This window comes from Ciconia boyciana, chromosome 22 (assembly GCF_034638445.1).
Source record: "Ciconia boyciana chromosome 22, ASM3463844v1, whole genome shotgun sequence".
NCBI classification, from domain to species: Eukaryota; Metazoa; Chordata; class Aves; order Ciconiiformes; family Ciconiidae; genus Ciconia; species Ciconia boyciana.
The window spans coordinates 4,418,993-4,438,481 of NC_132955.1; the positions used below are offsets into that span (position 1 = coordinate 4,418,993).

General features: G+C 42.6%; 1 protein-coding gene across 9 annotated transcripts in view; it reads right to left on the bottom strand.

The window, feature by feature from the left end:
• Nucleotides 1-1,224: 1,224 nt before the first annotated feature.
• TLK2 (tousled like kinase 2) overlaps nucleotides 1,225-19,489 on the bottom strand; it is a 46,013-nt gene continuing 27,748 nt past the window's right edge. For all 9 annotated transcript variants that reach the window (XM_072886156.1, XM_072886157.1, XM_072886160.1 and 6 more), the window contains 11 exons: nucleotides 18,046-18,198; nucleotides 14,158-14,224; nucleotides 12,168-12,265; nucleotides 11,752-11,833; nucleotides 9,979-10,070; nucleotides 8,928-9,017; nucleotides 8,263-8,432; nucleotides 6,625-6,763; nucleotides 5,389-5,500; nucleotides 4,293-4,400; nucleotides 1,225-3,924 (listed from right to left, as the gene is read on the bottom strand). In XM_072886156.1, coding sequence (XP_072742257.1) covers nucleotides 3,751-3,924; nucleotides 4,293-4,400; nucleotides 5,389-5,500; nucleotides 6,625-6,763; nucleotides 8,263-8,432; nucleotides 8,928-9,017; nucleotides 9,979-10,070; nucleotides 11,752-11,833; nucleotides 12,168-12,265; nucleotides 14,158-14,224; nucleotides 18,046-18,198 — 1,285 coding nt within the window. In that variant the 3' untranslated portion in view covers nucleotides 1,225-3,750. The remainder of the gene's footprint in view (nucleotides 3,925-4,292; nucleotides 4,401-5,388; nucleotides 5,501-6,624; nucleotides 6,764-8,262; nucleotides 8,433-8,927; nucleotides 9,018-9,978; nucleotides 10,071-11,751; nucleotides 11,834-12,167; nucleotides 12,266-14,157; nucleotides 14,225-18,045; nucleotides 18,199-19,489) is intronic.

A 19,489-nucleotide genomic window follows, 5' to 3' on the forward strand; every position in this document is an offset into this window, starting at 1 on the left:
CAGCGGTAGCAGACCTCGTGTCGAGGGTTTGCCAGGTCACAAAATAAACTGGGACTGGCCCATTTGGCAGAAGGAAGCTCATTTCATAGCGTGACTCCTAACCGCTAACGTAGGAGGCGAAGCATCCAGCGAGGCAGCCCCTCGGTAAGTCTCATTCCTGCTGGCATTGGGCTGAGCGCGTAATCCCGCGTACGTCCCTGCTCCCGGGCACGCGACGCACGCGTGGTGGGTACCTGGCCCGGACGCCTGACCGCCACTGCAGGATGCTTGTGCATTTGCTGCTGAAACGCTGCCACCGCCTCCCCCTGCCCAAATCTGTGTCGCATCATCAAAACTGGCACAGGGGGCCAAAAAATAATCAATTGCAGCAGCGGGGAGGGAGCCGAGCTGCTCTCGGTGTTCGGTTTCACTCGCGCTCAGCCGAAAGCTGACTTTAACTTCAAGTGCAGCAAGGGTGATGTCAGGTTTGCAGAGAAACCCTCATCCCCAGCACTCTTCCTCTGGAGGAACCAGGCTCTGGTGGGTAGGTATCGCCCCGCTTCATGGTGGGGATGCCTGGGGATGCCCCGCACAGAGGATGGGAGACGCCAGCAGAAGAGCTGGGCGTGTGAACTGGCACTCCCCAGTTATTAGTCCAGATATAAGCAGACTCGACATCTTCAGCTGCCAAGGTTCTTTTTCATTTTCTATTGTCTATTTTTTTAAAGCTGACAAGACTCAGCCGTAAGAAATTAAAGGAGCTGAGTTTCTCGTCACTGCTCAATGCGGTTATTCTGGGTGACTGAGACCGGAGCCTCGGGCACCCATGGGCTGGGGAGCGGCCGGCGGGCAGCAGCACAACCAGCCAGGGCAGGGGAGTTCAACACCAATTTCCATCAACAGACATAAAAAAAGGTGGTTTTTGTGTCCTGAACATATATAGCTTCTTAAGGCAGCTGCTACTCTATTGGAAATGAGGGACAAACCCATCTCAGATGTCTGTCTTGATATTCCAGCACAAGATCAATGACACCAATTACACAAGACTCAGTAATTTTCAGCAATAGCCTGTGCAGGGAGCGATTCCCCCTCCCGCTGCAGAGATCTCACTGCTCTGAGCTGTTGAATGCAACCTTCCTCCATCCTTCCTCATCTTGTCGCGCGTCAGCTCCGCGCAGCCACTGTAAGAGCTCGTGCCAATGCTACAAGGAGCAAACCAGTAAGAGCCAAGCAAATCAGTTTCTTAAAACTTATTTTAATATCCATGTCTCATCTGTTGGGCAGAGCCAAAACAGTCTGGCCTGGTTTAAGTTACAAATTCTTCATACACTTTTCTTTAAGTAAATGAACAGTGTGGCAATAGAGTCTGTTATTGGAAGTGAAACCCATATTAACAAGGAAGGTGTCACAGCCAGAATTCTACCAGGGTTCTTCACTGCTGTCAGCCCCGGGAAAGGCCAACGCTGTCCCCAGGCCCCTGGATGGGTGTCGCACGGCAGGAATAAATGCATCTGACACAAAACTAATCACACCCACAGAGATAGCACACACTGTATGTCCAAGAAACAACGGGACCGCAACAGAAAAAACCCTTTTAGAATTCTCCGCGATGTGGACAGACACCAAATCATCAGTTTCAGCACACAGGATGAAGCATCAACCCTGATTTTGCCTGACAGAGGCTGAATAGACATGTCGAAGCACTGCTTGCTAAACAGTTAACTTCTAGAATAGAGCAGCAGGGATGGAAAGAGGTAAGAAATTATGGCTGAGGATTTAAAGATGCAGTATTTCTTTTCTTTGTTTAAAGCACTACAGTTTAGAGACCACCTTAATGCAGCTGCAAGTGAATACATCCAATTACAAGCCCAAGAGTCACTACAAAAATAGTAATAAAAATCAAAGCGGCAGAGTTTTCCACTTCCCAGGTCCATTGCTTAATTCCAAGACTCCTCCATTTTTCAGTTAACTAAAAGTTCCTGATCAGGTTTAAGCATAATATTTGCAGACGATGGCTTACAATAAGGCAGACAAGTGGTAGTTCTCTCTGAAAGTGCGTGATGGAGAACATTGCTTGCCCCGAGAGCACCATTTGGGTACTGAGCGCCCCAAACAGCCCACGCGCTGCCAGAGCTGTGGGTACAATCCTGGAGGTGCTGCACAGAGGATAGTCCACACCACGGTGGTCTGGGTATTGGGTTAGGAAGTGTGCACAGGGCAATTTGTTTTTTAAACACCACCCTGAATTGCAGTACTGCACTGCTCAGCTCCCTCCCGAGACAAACCTTGCTCTTGAACACTGCATCTTTAAATATTTCTGGCTATGAACTCCTGCCACATGTTAGGAGCCCTCCAACCTGGCTGCCACATGTTCAAGTGCTGTGCTTTTTGTGTGTGTTTTCAGTTTTCCTTCAACGTGGGGGGAAAAAGGGACAGAGTAGGGATAAAGAGGCTTGCATTTCACAGCAGGCAGGCTCTAGCTGAAGGCTTAAGACCCCTCCAGGCAGATTACAGAAGGGAGACAAAAATAATAATTAGGGTGTTTGCTCCCTTCAATAACATTATCTCATTCCCTCTCATTTGAAATGGGATGCAGTGATGGCAGCAAGTTACGAAAGTCAGCAAGTTTTAAAAGGAAAGCGTTAAGGGAGAGAGGAAGCTTTGCTGCCAAGTCACCTAACTGAGAAGAGCAGACAAGTCTTTAGCTTCAGATTTTTATAACATGAACAAGATATGTACAGTACTGTGTGAGCACAGATCACACCTGTGATCAACTGAGCTGTGCTCCGATTCTTTCCCGTTCGCTGCCTGCCTTTTCAAGAGTCAACAGATATCATGCTCACGAGAGCAGAGAGCACGTGGTGAACATGTCAGGGTGTGTTTTCAAAAAGAACAGCACTTCAAATAAATTAAAAAGGTGCAACCGTTGTGAGAGCTATGAAGCAGCAGCTGAAAATCTTGTGGCAGTCTGAGCTGTGATCCACTCTAATCACAGGAGATCTACGCAGGCCTGTTCTCCTATAGGCTTCACCGCCCTCCTGAGAAGGTGAATTATTCATAAGAGGCCACCCCAAGGGAGCAGAAAGCTGCACCATCCGCAGAATGGACACAGCCATGAACCTGCTAATATGGGTTTCACTTTGAGACCAGAAAACTGTTTTCTTCCAAAAAATTGTTATTTTTAAAAAACTGAAATTAATTAGGGGTAAAACACTAACTCTAGTGCCATGAACAGGCAGGATCAACTTTTTTCCCCTCCAAAGGGCAAAGAGTCATATACCATCCCCAGCTGAACCTTGGTGCTTCGAGCTTTTCAGGAGATGTTACCTAAACTTTATTAAAAGAAAAAGAACAATGTTTAAATATCAACACTGGACTAGCCCAGTCTTTTTCCAAAGTCCACATTCTTCATATGAAGCACACACGGCGTCCTGGATTCCCCAAGGCTGCATGTTCAGAAGTTCACAGTACATGGAACCATGTCTTTTTGTATTTTCTTGAGTTTCCCCTCCTTGCTCAGAGCAGCCACCCTTTTGTGGCCATTTACTGGATAAACCTCAAGCCATCTCCTATCCACGTGGCTTGGCCTAGATGCCGAAGGTTTTCTTGATGAGAGTTGATGTTGTCATGCTCTATGGATGGAAAAAAGCAAGAGAAAAAAAAGCACCTGGTACAGGTTTCTTGAGACCCTTGCGGATTCCTCTATTCCAAAACTGTTTCTGAAAGTCTTTTTGCCGGTTTCTCAAGCAGTTTTTGGCCTATTACTCTGTCTCAGTTTGAAGAGCTGTTATTGGATGATCCAGAGGTGGATGCAATTGCAGCTCCAGCTGGGCTGCTTGTGGATACAGATTTGCGGATGTGAGGCAGCAAGTATGGGTCACAGGCCAGCTGCTGGACATCTATCCGATCCTCCTTTCGGTAGGCCAAACAACGTCTGATAAATGCCTGCAGATACCCCAAAGGCAAAACAAGAATTAGTAGACGGACAGAAACAGGAAGCTTTCTTTGGGAGCGAGGCCAATCTGACAACCCCAGCGCTGAAATTCCTTCCCCAGTGACCACAGAGACAGCCCAGCTCCTACACAAGAAGCTCATCTTTTATCAGGAGAAAGCACAGGCAGGGGCACACACTGCACTCTGTTCCATCCTCAGCCTGACAACTACAACAATGCAAAGACACTGACCGCTCTGCCAGAGGCAAGCATTCAACAAAGAACTGCTGCTGGTTTTAGGGAAACCAAGAGCACGGAACTGCCAGGGCCGATTGCTGACTGACATACACAGTGCGATCAGACTCGCTGCGGAAGATTTACCTTTGCTTCTGGCGTGACTACTGGCTTTGGAGGGAACTGCACCTCGGTAGCTTTCAGAATTGTGTTCTCCTGTAGAATATCTTGTTGTGACTGGTTGTGACCGAAGGGCTACCAAAAAAAAAAAAAAGGAAGACAGTTGTTAAAGGCTGGTGACCGGCCTTAAAAATCCTGTAACGCTACTGTTTATCATCACTTGACATCAGCATTTTTCCAGGCAAGAAGCCCACGAATGCTGTGGAGGTGGTGCAGATTCCAGGCAGACGAGCAGGACACATTGCTCCCGTGCTTAAACTGAACAAAAGGGACCAAGCTGAAATGTGTCTGGGGTGTCTCCAGCTCAGGAGGGATCTCCACCTGCTTCCAGGCCTTGTAGGTGAGCTTCAGCATGTGCAAGAGGGCCTTCATCTATCTAAGCTGACAAGAGATTCACCCACCTCAATCTTTGCTGGGCTGGTTCCACCATTTGGCTGACTGACAACGCTAAGCAACACAGTGTGTTTGTCAGCCTAGGCTTTCACAACACCTGGTTACCAACGACTCATGGAAACAAGAGTTGATGGAATCCTTTTCCTGCTCCAACCTATTTCTTCTGTTGTCATAAAACAAATTACCTTTTCTCAGGACAAATAATCTTTTCCTGATCCAGACTATTCCCTTCCAAAAGCCATCCTAAAAACTTCTAGGGTGGGTCTTTGTACTTACTTTTTTTTCCTAAAACACTTGCAGCCACCAAGCAGTATCAGGCTCGACAAAGACTTCGTGCATTGAAAGCATCACAAAACAATGCCAGACCAAGAACCTCAGGTGTCTGGCCCTGAACGATACACTTGTCCTGCCCATAATGGCCTCAGTGGGAACATGCCGAGTGGAAAGAGATGTTCTGCAGAACATTGCTTCTGAAGGAACTGCCATGTAGAGCAGAACACCACCTAGTAAATTCTCCCCACTTCATTAGCATGGACTCTGCCTTGGAACTGATGGCAAGGAGACAAGGCAGGAGCACCTTCTAAGCCTGGGGAGAAGGAAGCAGAAGCCAGGGCTGCCTCCCAAAAGGTTTGGGAATCACCACTAAGAAAGGAGTTGAATGCCTTCTTACCTTTCTGCCATAGAGACACTGGTAGAAGATGACTCCCACTGACCAGACATCAACTTTATTTGAAATCTTTGGAGGTTCTTTCCCAACCACAAAACATTCTGGTGGCAAATACCTGATCAGAAGGAAGTGACAACAGGTTATGAGCAGCATCTCTAAACACTTTCATTTTCTTTAGAACAGAAGGAACAAGCTTCTGTGATCAGATATTGGCTTGGGACTCAAGGGACCCAATTTCATTCCTGTGCATCTTTGGGCCAAGATCACCAATGCGTACCCCTTCTGGGAACAGTGACGCCAAGGACTCTCCAGATACTCATGGTCTGAGCTAGTCAGCACAGTCAGTTTCTTTTCACCAGAGCACATAAAATAATCCCATTTTCTTTTCTCTTCAGAACTGGTATTTGTTGTTAAAAGGGCTTGACCAACAATTCCACAACAGAAACACACAGCCAAAATACATATTTCTAGAAATACTACCCCAGATGCCATGTCCTAGTTAGAGACACTCAGCCTCGCTCAAACTACAGCTAGTTTCATTTTTAGGAACAGAACAAAACTGTACAATACAGAACGCCTTAACAAATGTTCCTGTACAACTGTTGACCATAGCGACAGTCTGCAGCTTGGGTAATATCTAAGAATCCCATTCAGTGGCACTCACCATAGGTCTTGCTCTCAGCCACAGGTGATGCAGTGACAACACTTGGCACTGAGGATAAAGTATTGCTGAAAACATCTTTCGCGTGACACTTGAAAGTGAAGCTCTGGCTATAGACAGCACTGTGAGATTTACATCTTTTGTAAGAGCTAACTATAGATTTGCACCTCCTCATTTCAGTATAATACTCTTTCTATCTCCCTGATGTACCTGAGTTTCCAAACAGGCATGGTATTCTCCTCCTCCTTGCTTAAACTGTCAGACAAGTGCCATTATGGACTATGAAACAGCAGCCAAGCTCCACTCCAGAGCTCACTATCTCAGCAGCTCCCTATCTCACCAGGCCCTTTGGATAAGAGATGATTTTCAAATGTATAAACACTAACCTACGGAAAAGTAAAAAGCTACTAGCCTCAAAAGGAGCTTGTGTGACAACAAAAGCAGTTTCCAGGGTCTCAAACCTCCAGTGTCTCAAGCTGTCATAGACAATGGCAGCACATACAGAGCTGATATAGATCCAAAGAGGTTTATAAACTGTTCTCGATCTGTAACTTGCAAATACCCCAGGCGACGCTTACCAGTAAGTACCAGCCCCCTGCGATGTCAGTTCCATGCCATCAACAGAGTTGTAGCTGTCATCATCCATGATTTTGGAAAGTCCAAAATCTGTGATTTTTATCTCCCCACATGCAGTACCATTGACTAGAAGAATGTTACCTAGACAGAGGAAGGAAACAGCCCTTTAGGATACACATCTAGCAGGAAAAAAACAAGAATAAAATTGCATTGAACTCTGGCATTCTGCACAAGAGGACAAGGAACCTACACAGTGAGCTGCAGCAGCGTGGGGTAGATGTTTTAACACTTAATATCCTGAGCTCCAGAGACAACTCAGTTCCCACCAAGTGCTAGAACTGATCTGCCCAGCCTTGAATGACTCAGTGGCCCAACATTACTTGGAGCTTCCAGATTCTGAGCCCTATTAGCCAAACAAGCTTGATGCCCATGCTGTTTTGACCCCTCCCAAAGGTCCCGTTGGAAGGGCAGGTCAAAAAGGAGGATTAAGGAAAGAAGTACACATGCACACTTATGACTCATTCTGCCCAGAAGTCCTGACTTGCCCTCGCCTCTCAACAAGACAGAATCTCTCTCCTTCCTGGCAGTCCTCCCCAGTGGCTTTCTAAGCTCAAAAAGGGCAATTACTGCTTAGGCAAGAGTCTTTTACAAATCCATCAAGGATCAAGAAGTCAGATCATCACTGTTTTTCTCAAAGCCTACAATAAAGCAGCAGAATCGTGCGCGATGGCAGTGGATGAATCACAGCTTTAGACAACTGTAGGCAGAGCTCTGCAGCGTGCTCAGACAACATGAGAACAGTCGGCAGCTGGGGGAAGAAACAGGAAGAAACTAGTGCAACAGCACCACCTCCTGTACAGATTCCTCATGCTGATGCAATAAACCACATTACATACCAGTTACACAATGCTGATGAAGTGCCACCAGTATAGGGAGACAAGCCAGGGATAACTGCCCGAAGAGGTGGCTGAATTTTACTGGACTAGGAAAAAAGCTATGTAGCCAATACGCATCACCCCAAAAAAGAGGAATTCCATTTTTCCCCTCGTGACTCTGCCCAATGGTAAAGGGAAATCTGCAACAACATTTGGAGAGGACCTTCTACATGGCAGATGTTACTGAATTCAAAGGCAGACCTGAGCAAACACAGTTTGACTGTATGTCCTCAGCTTTGTGAGCTGCCATGTGATATGAAAAAACAAACACTTCCAAGTTAGCTTCTGCTACCAAATTTTCAGGCAGATGATTACAGAAATAATAAGCCAGAAGAACGGGAACATGAAACACACGCGTAGTTATGGGAACCTTTATGAAGCAGTAACAGAAGCTCTCAACAGCAGAATACAAGCAGGACATTAAGAAACCAAACACAGACACTTGGTGGTTCAAGGGCTCATTCTGAACAAGGAGGCTACTTTTTCTGGAATGGTACTTCCTTGTTTTATGTTGCAATTCTGGGAGACAACACCCTTTTCACAGCATGTTCTATGCATTTTAGTTTTTTTCTGGTTGCAAGTTAGTTTTCCCAGACAGCCCTGTCTCCTTTTTGCTGTCTGACCAAAGTAAACTTCCCCATGTTACTTATAACCCATTACCTTTAGTTAGCATCCTTAAGCACGTCAGCTAGCAGCACAGCATACCTGGTTTAAGGTCATAGTGTATGATGGGAGGTTTGATTTCGTTTAAGTATTTTAAAGCATTCACAATCTGCATGATAATGGATCGCGCCTCTTTCTCCGACATTAACTTGTGCTGTTTCAGGTAGAAGTCCAGATCATTTCCCTCACAGTATTCTAACACTGTACAAAACCTGAAGGCAAAACAGTAGTTGTTGTAATTAAGGCACCTGATAGAAACCAGAACACTTTGTTATTGCTTGTCTGTAAGACTCACCTATTTGGTCAATATATTAAGAGTCCTCCAGCCTATTAATCCCCTTCTAAAAATAAGCTACCAGGAGCACAGTCCTCAATGCTCAATAGTACAAATGTCAGAGGTCCCCCATTAAGTGCTAGATCGAGAAGCGGAAAGCTGTTATCAGCTGGGGCATTTGCCCAGGCCAACAAGGAGTACGATTTACTAGTAAAGCACCACATCTGACATAATACGGCATACTGCTTTGTGAGCTACTGTCTCTAGAAAACCAATGTATGTTGAAACTGCCTCAGTTTCATATCTCTGCAGTACAGTCTGTAACATTGGTGTGGACATTCTCTGGACTCTCCTGGAAAGTTTTAAGAGACCAAATACTTTGTCTGTAGTGAATGGGTCAAACCAAGTCGAAGGACACAGCAACATAACTTACGAGTCAGTATCCAGTGAAAAGTAGTCATATAGCTTAACTATTCGAGGATGATCCAGTTCTTTGTGAATTCTGTACTCCCTACACGCATGTCTGAAAATAGGAAAGTCTGAGCATTAGTCATACAAGTGATTTAATTCTAAGTTCTGCAGATAGCGAACCCAGATGTACCACACAGCAGTCCAACTTCAATCAAACCCATGCACGTTATTCAGACAGCTTTAAGAAAAGGCAAACTAACAAGGAACTGCACAGAACAGTTGTTGAGAGCCACAGAATCATCTAAGTGCATCTCAAACGCTGGCAATACTACAAAATAACCAATCTTGATTAATGGTACTGCTTGCCAAAATAGAATAACCTCATAATAAATCGTTAAGGGATCCAAGATAGCTGAATACAAAAGTCAGCAAGTTCTAGAAAACTTCCATGATGCTCAACAGCCCAACTTCCAGGCTTTAAATTCAGCTTAGTTTGTCCCAGTGACTTGTTGGGGAATTAAGATCACAGCTTTATTTTTGAAGCTCTGTCGAGAAGGCTTGGCTGCCGTTCTGCGGAGCTTATCTAATCCATGGCATTAGGGAGCAAATGTGACCAACACCAAAAGGCTTCCTGTACCTCCCTTCTAGGCCATGACATACGTATAGTCCTAATCATTTGTGAAAGGATTAAGTATTCTAGGAAACAAAGGGAAGGGGAAGGCTTTCAGAAAGCATAATGCAGGTGTGCACCTGGAAGATGGGCACAAACAACTATTTCCCACAAGAGCAGAGCTCAGACATTTCAGAGAGAAGCCACTTTAACGCTTTCTTCATAGAGCACTACTGGTGCTTTAAAACCTTGTGCCGTAGTGCTTATATAAAACTGTGCATGTGTGCGCACAGGTTTAAAACATTTCTAACCTGACCATAACTTTTGCAAGTAGCTACTGGGACAGAGAGTGGCTTTTGAAATGTGGCAAAACATATGAAAAAAATGGCAGGCTGTTCACAGGCACTGGATAATCAAATACAGGAGGAGTTTGGAAACATGGCTGCTTTACAGCCTTACTTACTTGTGATAGTTTTCTTTCTTCTCATCTCTCCAGTTTTTATTTAACTGGTGTATTTTCACAGCTACATATCTCTGTTCTGTTAAATCAAATGCCTGCAGAGAGAAGAGCTGAAAATCAGTAGGAATCACAACTTCAAGTTAATACTGCAGAAGCAGACAAACTCTAACAAACCAATATCCCCACCCAGGAAATCAGTATTATGACATACTGAGTGAAGAGCAAACCCACATTTTGATGTAATTAGTTTCACTAATGAAACCAAGCAGCTCTGAAAACAATTGAATATTCTGCGCTTTGATCTGACCTTCCCTACGGGATCTAACTAATGCCGCATTTATTCTGACATTTTACCATCAGGGCTACAATGGGATCAGAAAGGCCAAATTACCAAAATATAGTCAGTTAATCACACTGGGAAAGACCCTGCCATTATTCCCCAAAGCCACCTAATTCATTTTCTACACTCAGTTAAAAAACCCCAAAACATACAGAGGATTTTTAATACTTTGTTTCACACTGGTAGCTCAGCTCTCCATCTTGGAGCAAAATGTTTCAGCTTATTTCGAAGCTGGAGAATTCAATGGCAGAACTGTGTAAATCTTGTGCTGTGTTTTTTCCCTCCAGTTTCTTGCTATTTAGGCAGTCTTTAAAGAACGGACCACTGGAATCGTGCTCTTGGAGAAACGCAGAAATCTTTTACCTTGTCTGAGAGCAGCAACAGCTAATAATTTATAGGATGGGGCAAAATCCTATTGTAAGCAGACAAGGATAAACCGTGTCCATCTCAAAAGTTGTATACTGAACTCCTAATGCTTAATAGATTGGCCAAGACACTGGAGAAGAAGGGCTAAGCATTTCTTTGTTTTAATAACATAGTTACAACTCTTAAGCGTGGTCAGGTATGAAGCATTCACACCTTCTTGCTTTCATCTGCGGAGCCAAGGCTTTCCACCTAGTCAGCAAAGCCTCCAAAGAGCAATTCAGAGTACTTATACGCAGATCACACTCTTTTTTCACTACCTGAGCAGTCTAGCCCCACTGGTTTAGATATCTATTGTTGTACTGCATCAAAATAATAAATCACCGTGAAGTTTCCAATATTTGCATTGACATAGTTATTTTCATTCTAGCCAAATTCAACAGGAATTAAGAACTACTGGGTACAGATGGGGAATATTTAGAATTGAAAAGGCTCTACGCGTAACAGTCAAATAGCAAGCACCAAAGTATCACAGGTCTTTGCAAGAGTGCTGACACACAAGTAATCCTCAGTTCCAAGGAAGTCCCAAGACTACACACACACACACACACAGAGGCTGCTACTTCAGAGCATAAAATGAAGACACAAGAAAAAAGTCTTCTACCCCCAGGACATAAAGGCTTTGCTCTTATTGTTGGAGCTATTTTCTCTTATTTATAGTGATGTTCAGACTTGCTATGCCATACTCAATAAAACTTTGCCACTTAAGGTATTTGCATGTAGCACTTGAAGAAACAAGTGGTTTCCTTCTCTGTCCTGACAAAACTTGCAGACGTGGTGCAACATTTTCTTGAAACATACATTTGCAGGAAATCTGACATCTGAGAACAAGGGCAGAACCTAAAAATCTCAAGCCTGCTGTCTAATGCAAGCCAGATGCAACATGTGCTTTGTCCTCCCTTCTTCCCTCCACGATCACACACATCATTGAGAAAACAAGTGTAAAAATTCTGCTTACTGCAATATTTCATTGCAGATTCAGATTACACCACTGATTGCCACTTCAAATTTACCTTATATACTTCACTGAAGCCGCCTCTACCCAGAAGATGTAGCAACAAATATCTATCATTTAGCGTTGGATGGTCTTTAAATCTGGTGAGAAAGACAGTTTAAGAACACTGGCAGAAATAATGCAATTTACTGCACAATAAGCTATAGCTACTACACAGCTTAGAAACAACATTTTTATATTAAGGCAGAAAAATATTAAAGCTGTGTTAACAACTGACAGGTTTGATACTACCTGATCACTTTGCATTGATGAAAGACTACATAATGGTACCTTGATGCACTTGGAAGCCTTTGTCTTACATGAACTTCAAGTTATATCCCCATGCCAATGTAAAAAAGATTAAGCGTTTCCCATTATGAAGGGGACAAATAAAAAATTGTTATACGTTCTTGTCCCTGAATCCCAGGTACTTACTGTGAATTATCTTCGTTGTGTATCCTTTTCAATTCCCTGATATGTAGATTTCTAACCCTCTCTAGCCGTTCCAACTCTGCCTGGATCTCTGCTTCTTCCTGCACAAGGAAAAACCAAAAGGAAAACACAACACTGTGTAAGATAGTGCAGCTAGCATTTCCACCTGATTTACAGAAATACAAATGTAATTCCACTTGTGAAGAAGTTATTGGTAAATAACTTGTTTGGGAGAGTAGAGATGGTCATAGTCAACCAAGAGTCAGGTAGAAAGTGACAGAATGAAAACTGACTGGGCAGTTTTGTTTACACCTACACACAGACAGGAGCAGACATATCTTTACGCCTTCCTGTTTTTAACATTTTCTGTAATTAAGAAGCATTTAAGTAGCTCTGGTCCTGGTCCTTCCCTCATTAAGTGCTACGCAGCTGTTTTTGTACGAATTCAGCCTCTGCTGGGACAAGAGAAAGAGGACAGCCCTCAGAAGTAAGGAACAGGGATGTCATGATGCCACAAGGGGATGGGGCAGCATCCGGAGAGGATGGAGAATGTGAAAGGACAACATGCAGCCCTATTAGCGGTAAGTGGTAGAACAGGTCAGAGCGTAACTTAGTGCCATGTGGAAGTTTCGATATACTATTTGTAGAGGTGGAAGCTCTCGTGCCCTCAAACACGACACTAGAATTCACATCACTGTGGACAGGGTTGCAAACCTCAACTAAAACGTACGCCTTGAGCAGTATTATTTGGTATATGTGACTCAAGGGACATAGTTACCCCATTTGTCTTCCTTCCCTTCTGTTCCTTCCCTTCTCAACTTGTTCTATTTTTAGGCACAAAGAATGAGCCAGTTTCCAAAACTGGAGAAGGATAAGCATAGCTTCAGACAATGCCACGATCTGAGAACATTACTTCATTTTCCATTAAGGTCCATTTCAAATGGATTCCTCTGTTCCAGGGTGGCACACTACATGCCAGCATAGATGGACCTGCAATTAATCCACTCTAGCAATGCGGAAGCTGTAGAGCAAGCATGCCTTTAGCATGCTCCTGCCCGTATCACTTATCTTTGCTCACAGGTCAATAAAACACAGTGGGCAGAGTGCCAACAGATTCCATGTGTGCATTAACTTTCCCTTGCCACTGAAAATAACAAGGAGTACAGTTGCATTAATGAGGCCTTGCATTCAATTTGTGTGTCAAGGTTACAAGAAAAACTAAGTGTAGAGCTCAGGCACCATGTGAGAAAAGAAGGCGAACTCCAGCAATGCATTTGCACGCTTCCTCTTTGTTTCATATGGGAAAGAAAACTCTTTGGCCTTAGCAGAGATCACAGCTAACCAGGAAATGGCAGAAGACATCTATTTTTTTTCAGTACTTCATCTGTTGAAGTGTCCCAGAAAACTTATTTATAGATTATTGCAATCACTTTAAAGGTAACCAAGAGCTTATCTAATTATAACCTCACTTGCAGGTACAGTTCCTACTGAAGCCAATGTAATCTGAAAACAAACGTGCATTATAACTACCTAAACTGTACTAGTTTCCAGAAGCCCAAGAGATTTTATTGGACTGTTACTGATAATGCTGGTTACTCGATATTGCAAAGAAATGGGAAAGTCAATGACGGTTGCAGTTTTTGTTGTGTTCTTATAATTTTCTTCCCTTGGTCCATTCCTTCATATTAGACATGTACAGAGCCCAGCACTATGCAGGTCATAGTGACAGAATAAGATGCATCAAAACAGTGGAACTCCCTGCATGAAATCATAACTGTGAGGACACAGCAATCTATTTATTGAAGCAAAGAACATCTTTACTGAATACCACTGCCTTGGAAAAATTATTACAAAATCCTGGCCATCCCTTTCAAGCAACAAAACCCTCTTAGTTATCAAACAAACAGTAGTGACCTCTACAGAGAAATGCTATTGTTCATAGAAAACTGAATCAAAAACCTACCTAAAAGCCTTTTCTGCAGTTAGTTCTTACCTTTTTAAGATGACCTAGTCGGAGTTTGAAGATTTCTTCCTGTTCGTGGTATTCTGCTAATGTTAACCTGCATAGAAGAGACAGATCCAATGCATTAGGTTTCAACGCATGTGATAAAGTGAACAGCCTGCAGAATACACATCTCCAGTGGCAGTGACAACTACACAGAGTATGTCAACAGCTGGCAGGAAATTTTTTAGGTAACCTCTGCAAACTATTTTTTTTTTTTTTAATAATCAATCTAAAGGAGACCAAACGCTTAAACCTTGATAAAGCACATTAATTTCAAATCCAAGTCCCTAATAACACCTATTTAGGCTAGTGACGGACTTTTAACAAAGAAAGCTAAACCATAATCTAAATATGGAACACTGAAGCACAGGTATTCTGCATCTTATTTTTCCATTTGAAGTTTGCTTTACCACGCGTTTTCAAATTTTCTTTGTAATAAAAGCTGGATAATTCAACCCAGCTATTCACTCCAGGACTAGCAGTACACCTGGCCACAGAGCCACTGCAAACAGAGCAATGACCTGGGATTCAGAACTTTTTCCTGTTTCAGGCTCTGTGAAGTGGCTTCCAAGGAAACCTTGGGAAATTTACTACACCTTATCATATCTTTGACCTCAGGTGTAGTTAGGAGAAGCAATGGGATAAGGGGAATAATCCCCATTTTACTGATGGTAAATGATGTGCAAAGTTTCCATCCTAGGTGGCTGGTAAAAAAAAATTTCATAATGTTTTTGATGTCTTTTAAAGCAAGTGTGCCATGTAGGACAGAGGCAAAGCACAGCCTTACACTAAAATAATGACAGATCCCATCACTTGTGAAATGTAATCATGTGCTGAGATCTTTAAGGTTAGAAAAATGAATCGTTATATCAATTTTCTCACTACTACCAACAAGGAGTTTGGTGAAAGCATCATGCATGTGAACATAAAGCTATGAAGCCTGTATCAACTGCATCTGTTTACTTAGTAAACAAGATACACATGTGACACCATATAAATATCTTTTTTGAACCTAAATTGAGTTCAAAGCATATCCCAGGAGGATTCTCGTTGCAGCAGTTATGCTCTGCATAGTACTTAGTACAAAGGTTAGTGTATGAGGTCTCCACAGTATCAATACTACAACTAGTTTCAAGAGGGGACCGAGTCCTATGTCTGTGCAGGGCTGTGGGACCTTGGCTCACTGTACAGTAAATTGAGAGGGGGTAGTATTCAGCTGATTAAGTGCTCATCTTGAAGTGTCCCAACTTCTCTCCACTGTTGATAACGCAGAGGGTCCACATAGTTGAAGTACGTGCTAAAGCAGTTGTTAACTGATAAATTCAATGCAAAACTCACAAGCCAAGTTCCCTTTGAAAGAATCTCAACCATAAGGAACTGCATATTACAAATTAAAGGTGCATACAAAACACAGCCAGTACCATAAATGTTTACATGTTGTCTCATTTTATACAAAAGCATGCTAATTCACCCCCCCCCCAACAGCCTGAATTTTAATCAGATTCAGCTAATCTAAAAGACTGTCCCAAAAGTTTAGGTCTGTGGTTGGTGTTGCTGTATAAGGAATAAAAAGACAATTGAATAAACCAGCAACAAGCTTTCCACATATTCTTGTGCACAAATGAAATTATAGGGCTAAACACCAACAGTCTACTCATTAAGCAACAGCTGTAATGAGTACCACCAGGCTAATGTTGCCCAAAATAGCTGCCTGTTAGCAGCAAGCATTACAAAAATCAAGGGGGCTCCAAGACAAACACTGCCCTGTTTCACAGAAACATGCTTGAAATACACTACTTCTAGTGCAGCTGAAGACTCTAAGGTTGCCCAAGCTGCCCTAACAAACCTCAAAAAGCCCCAGCAGATTAATCTCCCTGAATGAAAATCTTTTTCTCATTCACAGGCTAGAAACTAGTTTCAGGAGAGCGCACGTTTAAATTTGCATCATGGGACCTTCCTCTCCTTTTTAAGACACAGCAACAACGATGAACCAAAGAGGAACCATACACTGAATCAAGGAATTTGGCTGTCCGCTTCTCATTCAACTTTCAGAAATATTTATATTCAACTCGCCTAAAAGACAGCCTCTGTAAGGATTCCACAAGAAAAAAACCTCCCTCCAAAAATCAGAAAATTTTGTACCTGATACACATCGGTCCAACAAATGCATTTGCAGGATAATTAGTGATTAAGCAAGTAAGTCAGTCAGTACAGTTGCTTCAGCTGACTTGCAAAAAACAATGTTTTCATAAGCTAAAACACTCCACATGAACCACATCCATACACTGGCAAGCAGTTTTTATCAAGAACACAAGAAGCTCTTCGAAACCACAAAGATAAAACCCTGAAATATATCAGCAAAGAATCATAAACCAGCAAGAAACAGAGAAAAAGACCTGGTAGCACAAAAAGGCTTACTAGCAAAGCTAGCTTACAGGCAAAGCTAGATTACGTCAAGGTGGGCTCACAACATAGGCAGAAGCTCACTAGGTATCACAGACATCATGATTTCCAGGCACATCAAGACCTGTGCTGCCATGTCTGCAGAATAAGCCACACTAGAGCTGCACCAGGGGAAAAACATCCCTACAGCAATGGGGAAAGCATCACGCTGTCCCTTAGAAGTGAAAGGTTACCACAATGAACAGCAACGCTTCAAAATATCCATGCACAGACATTCAATTTACTTCTCCAAACTCAATGCAATGCAAAATTGCTGCAATGCAAAAGGACGTCTTTAAATCGTTATTTGGTTGTTTTTAAGCTCACTTGGCCAGAATGAGGGGTAAATGTCTCTATTCAAGCTACTTATCTGCAGAAAGCACACAGTGCCCTCCAACACAATAAACCTGATCAGCAGGGACCAGCATCCGATTTGGGGGCACCGCCCCAGTTGCTGAGAGCACCCCGAATACCACAATTCACCCAGTCATGTGCCATCTCTGCTGTGACTACAAAAGGCAGTGGGAGCTTTTGCTTCACATGCACTTTTAAAAGATCAAGACCAAGAATTCAAAGGGCTCCAGGAACTCTGAGGTCAAGTCATGCCCAGGAGATTTAATAGTGCAAAAAGAAAAGTGTCACTGACAGTTATGGTATTAGCCAACAGCAATAAAATGAAGACTGTAAAGGAAACTGGTAGGAGGTAGCAGAAAGTCTCTGACTTAACGTATTTCCAACTCACAAAAACTTCCCAAAAATATAATGTTCTACGTTTCTTGTGAGACACAGCTTTCCTCTCTCAGAATATCAGGACTCTTAGAGCATCAGTAACTTTGAAAAAGGTAGGGAAAAAACCCCTTCTGTAAGAAGAAAGAGCAGCACTTCAACTACCTTTCCATTTCCCTGACTTGGGTATCTGCAAAGGACTGCTTTGGAGATACAGGTCAATGCTTAATGCACTGGCTTTATAGAGAGCATCTTTTTTCTTCAGTACCCCGAGTTAATTGTTTGAAAAGCCTCATCAGAAAGTACATGGAAATAAAGACTTCTAAATGTGTACAATTTTTTTTTTCCTTAAGAAAAAAAAAAGCACCACGTATCACACAGTGATACCAAAATCAATTCTGAAGTTGCAAGTCTTAAGACAGGCACCACTTTTCAAACTTGACTCAACAGGAATACTGAAACAGTTACTGCATTCAAAAAAAGTTAAGCTCATACGAAGTCTGGACTCAGCAATGATCCTTGTTTTACTCCAATGAAAACTATTTAGAACTGCAGCCAGATGTTGCTGAATGCCAGGCTAATTCCACAATATTCATTTGTGCATGGAGTGAAGCCTAGGGGCAAGGGCAAGATTCCATTTCCCAGTAGATATTTTGTGCTCTAATCAAAGCACGCAGCTTTGCAATGCACCAAGGCCACGTAACCTACGTTTCATTTTCTGCTCCATTGGTCTTGTTCTTGCGCTGCTTCTGCTCATTGCTTGCTGGAGGGGTCTGTCCCATTGCAGGTGGCTTCCGTTTTGCTAACATTTTTCGTTGTCTTTCTATTTCTTCCCGCTGGGAATTTATCCTTTCCTGTTGCCTGGAAAGAAGAGAGTAGAAAAAAACATGAAGCAGATAACTAATGGTATGTACTCAGTCATCTTCAGCATCTGCTCTTAACGGACTGGAACAACAAATTTCAAATCAGTTGTAAGATTAGTAATAAAATATTTTTGTACAGAAAAGGGGGATGTGCCAAACATTATGACTCAGATTTTTTAAAGGTATTTTTACATAAAAAAAGGAGTCTTTTCCTGGCCCACAGAAACATTTCAGTAAGTGAAAGGTTTTATTCATGCAGTGGATATCCAAAACCAAGGAGTTGCTAACCTCACGGAAAACCCAGGGATCCGTGGTAAGTCACTAACTTTCCACACACTTTTTCCTAGAAGGCTCTGTTCTAAATCTCAGACTTTCCTGTTAAAACTATTCCTGAAGTCTGGCACTGTCTGAGAAAGTACCCTTATACTTCAAGGGTACAGTTAAACTATCCTTAGTTCTCTGAAATATAACCAACACCATTCCTAATTTCACTAAGAAAACAGTCTCTCCTCCAAGATAGAAAGACTATCTTAAAACATTTTACAGTAATAAAAGCACTCTTGAAATTTCAAGTCTAAATGACTTGAACATTTACATACTTAATTCACTTTTAAAAAGAGACTGAGACTGCAGGTAAATATTCCAGAAGTATTTCTTCCATGTCTTACAGCACAAACTAAGGAGGAATTATAAAGTCCTTAATCTGCGCCTAACAAGAGCTGCACCTCCTTATCAGACTACAGAGAAGTGATACGATTTTAAAGGATCACACATAGCTCGCTCTAATGCAATTAATTTGCCAAGTCCTACTTAAAGGTCTAGGCGAGGTGGGAATTTACTGGATATTTCCATTACACTCTGCATAAAAGGGTCTCTGATCTTCATTTCCAGGTTTCTGCAGCCCCTTTGATCACTGTTACCAGGAGGCAAAAAAAGTTAAGTAGTATGGATTTTCTCTTTTAAGCTTCTCTACTTTATACTTTAACATAGAAAAGGAGCTAATTAGCCTTTCTTGACTAATATATGCAACTATGCAAATCAAATTGATTGACTCAAGATACATGTGGGAATTTGGTCCACCTCTCCACCCTAAGCACTGCATAGCCAGGTTGGTGCACTGAGAATACCCACCAGGGCAGCCTACCGCTTTCCAACCCAGAGGCCAACTCAAACAATTTGATTCCAGTTTCAAGTCTCTGGAGGTTTAAGTGGAAATGTATTTCTCACTTCAATGCAAAAACATTCCCCACTGTCAGTAGCTGAGTTTCTATCTGATCCTTTCATGCATC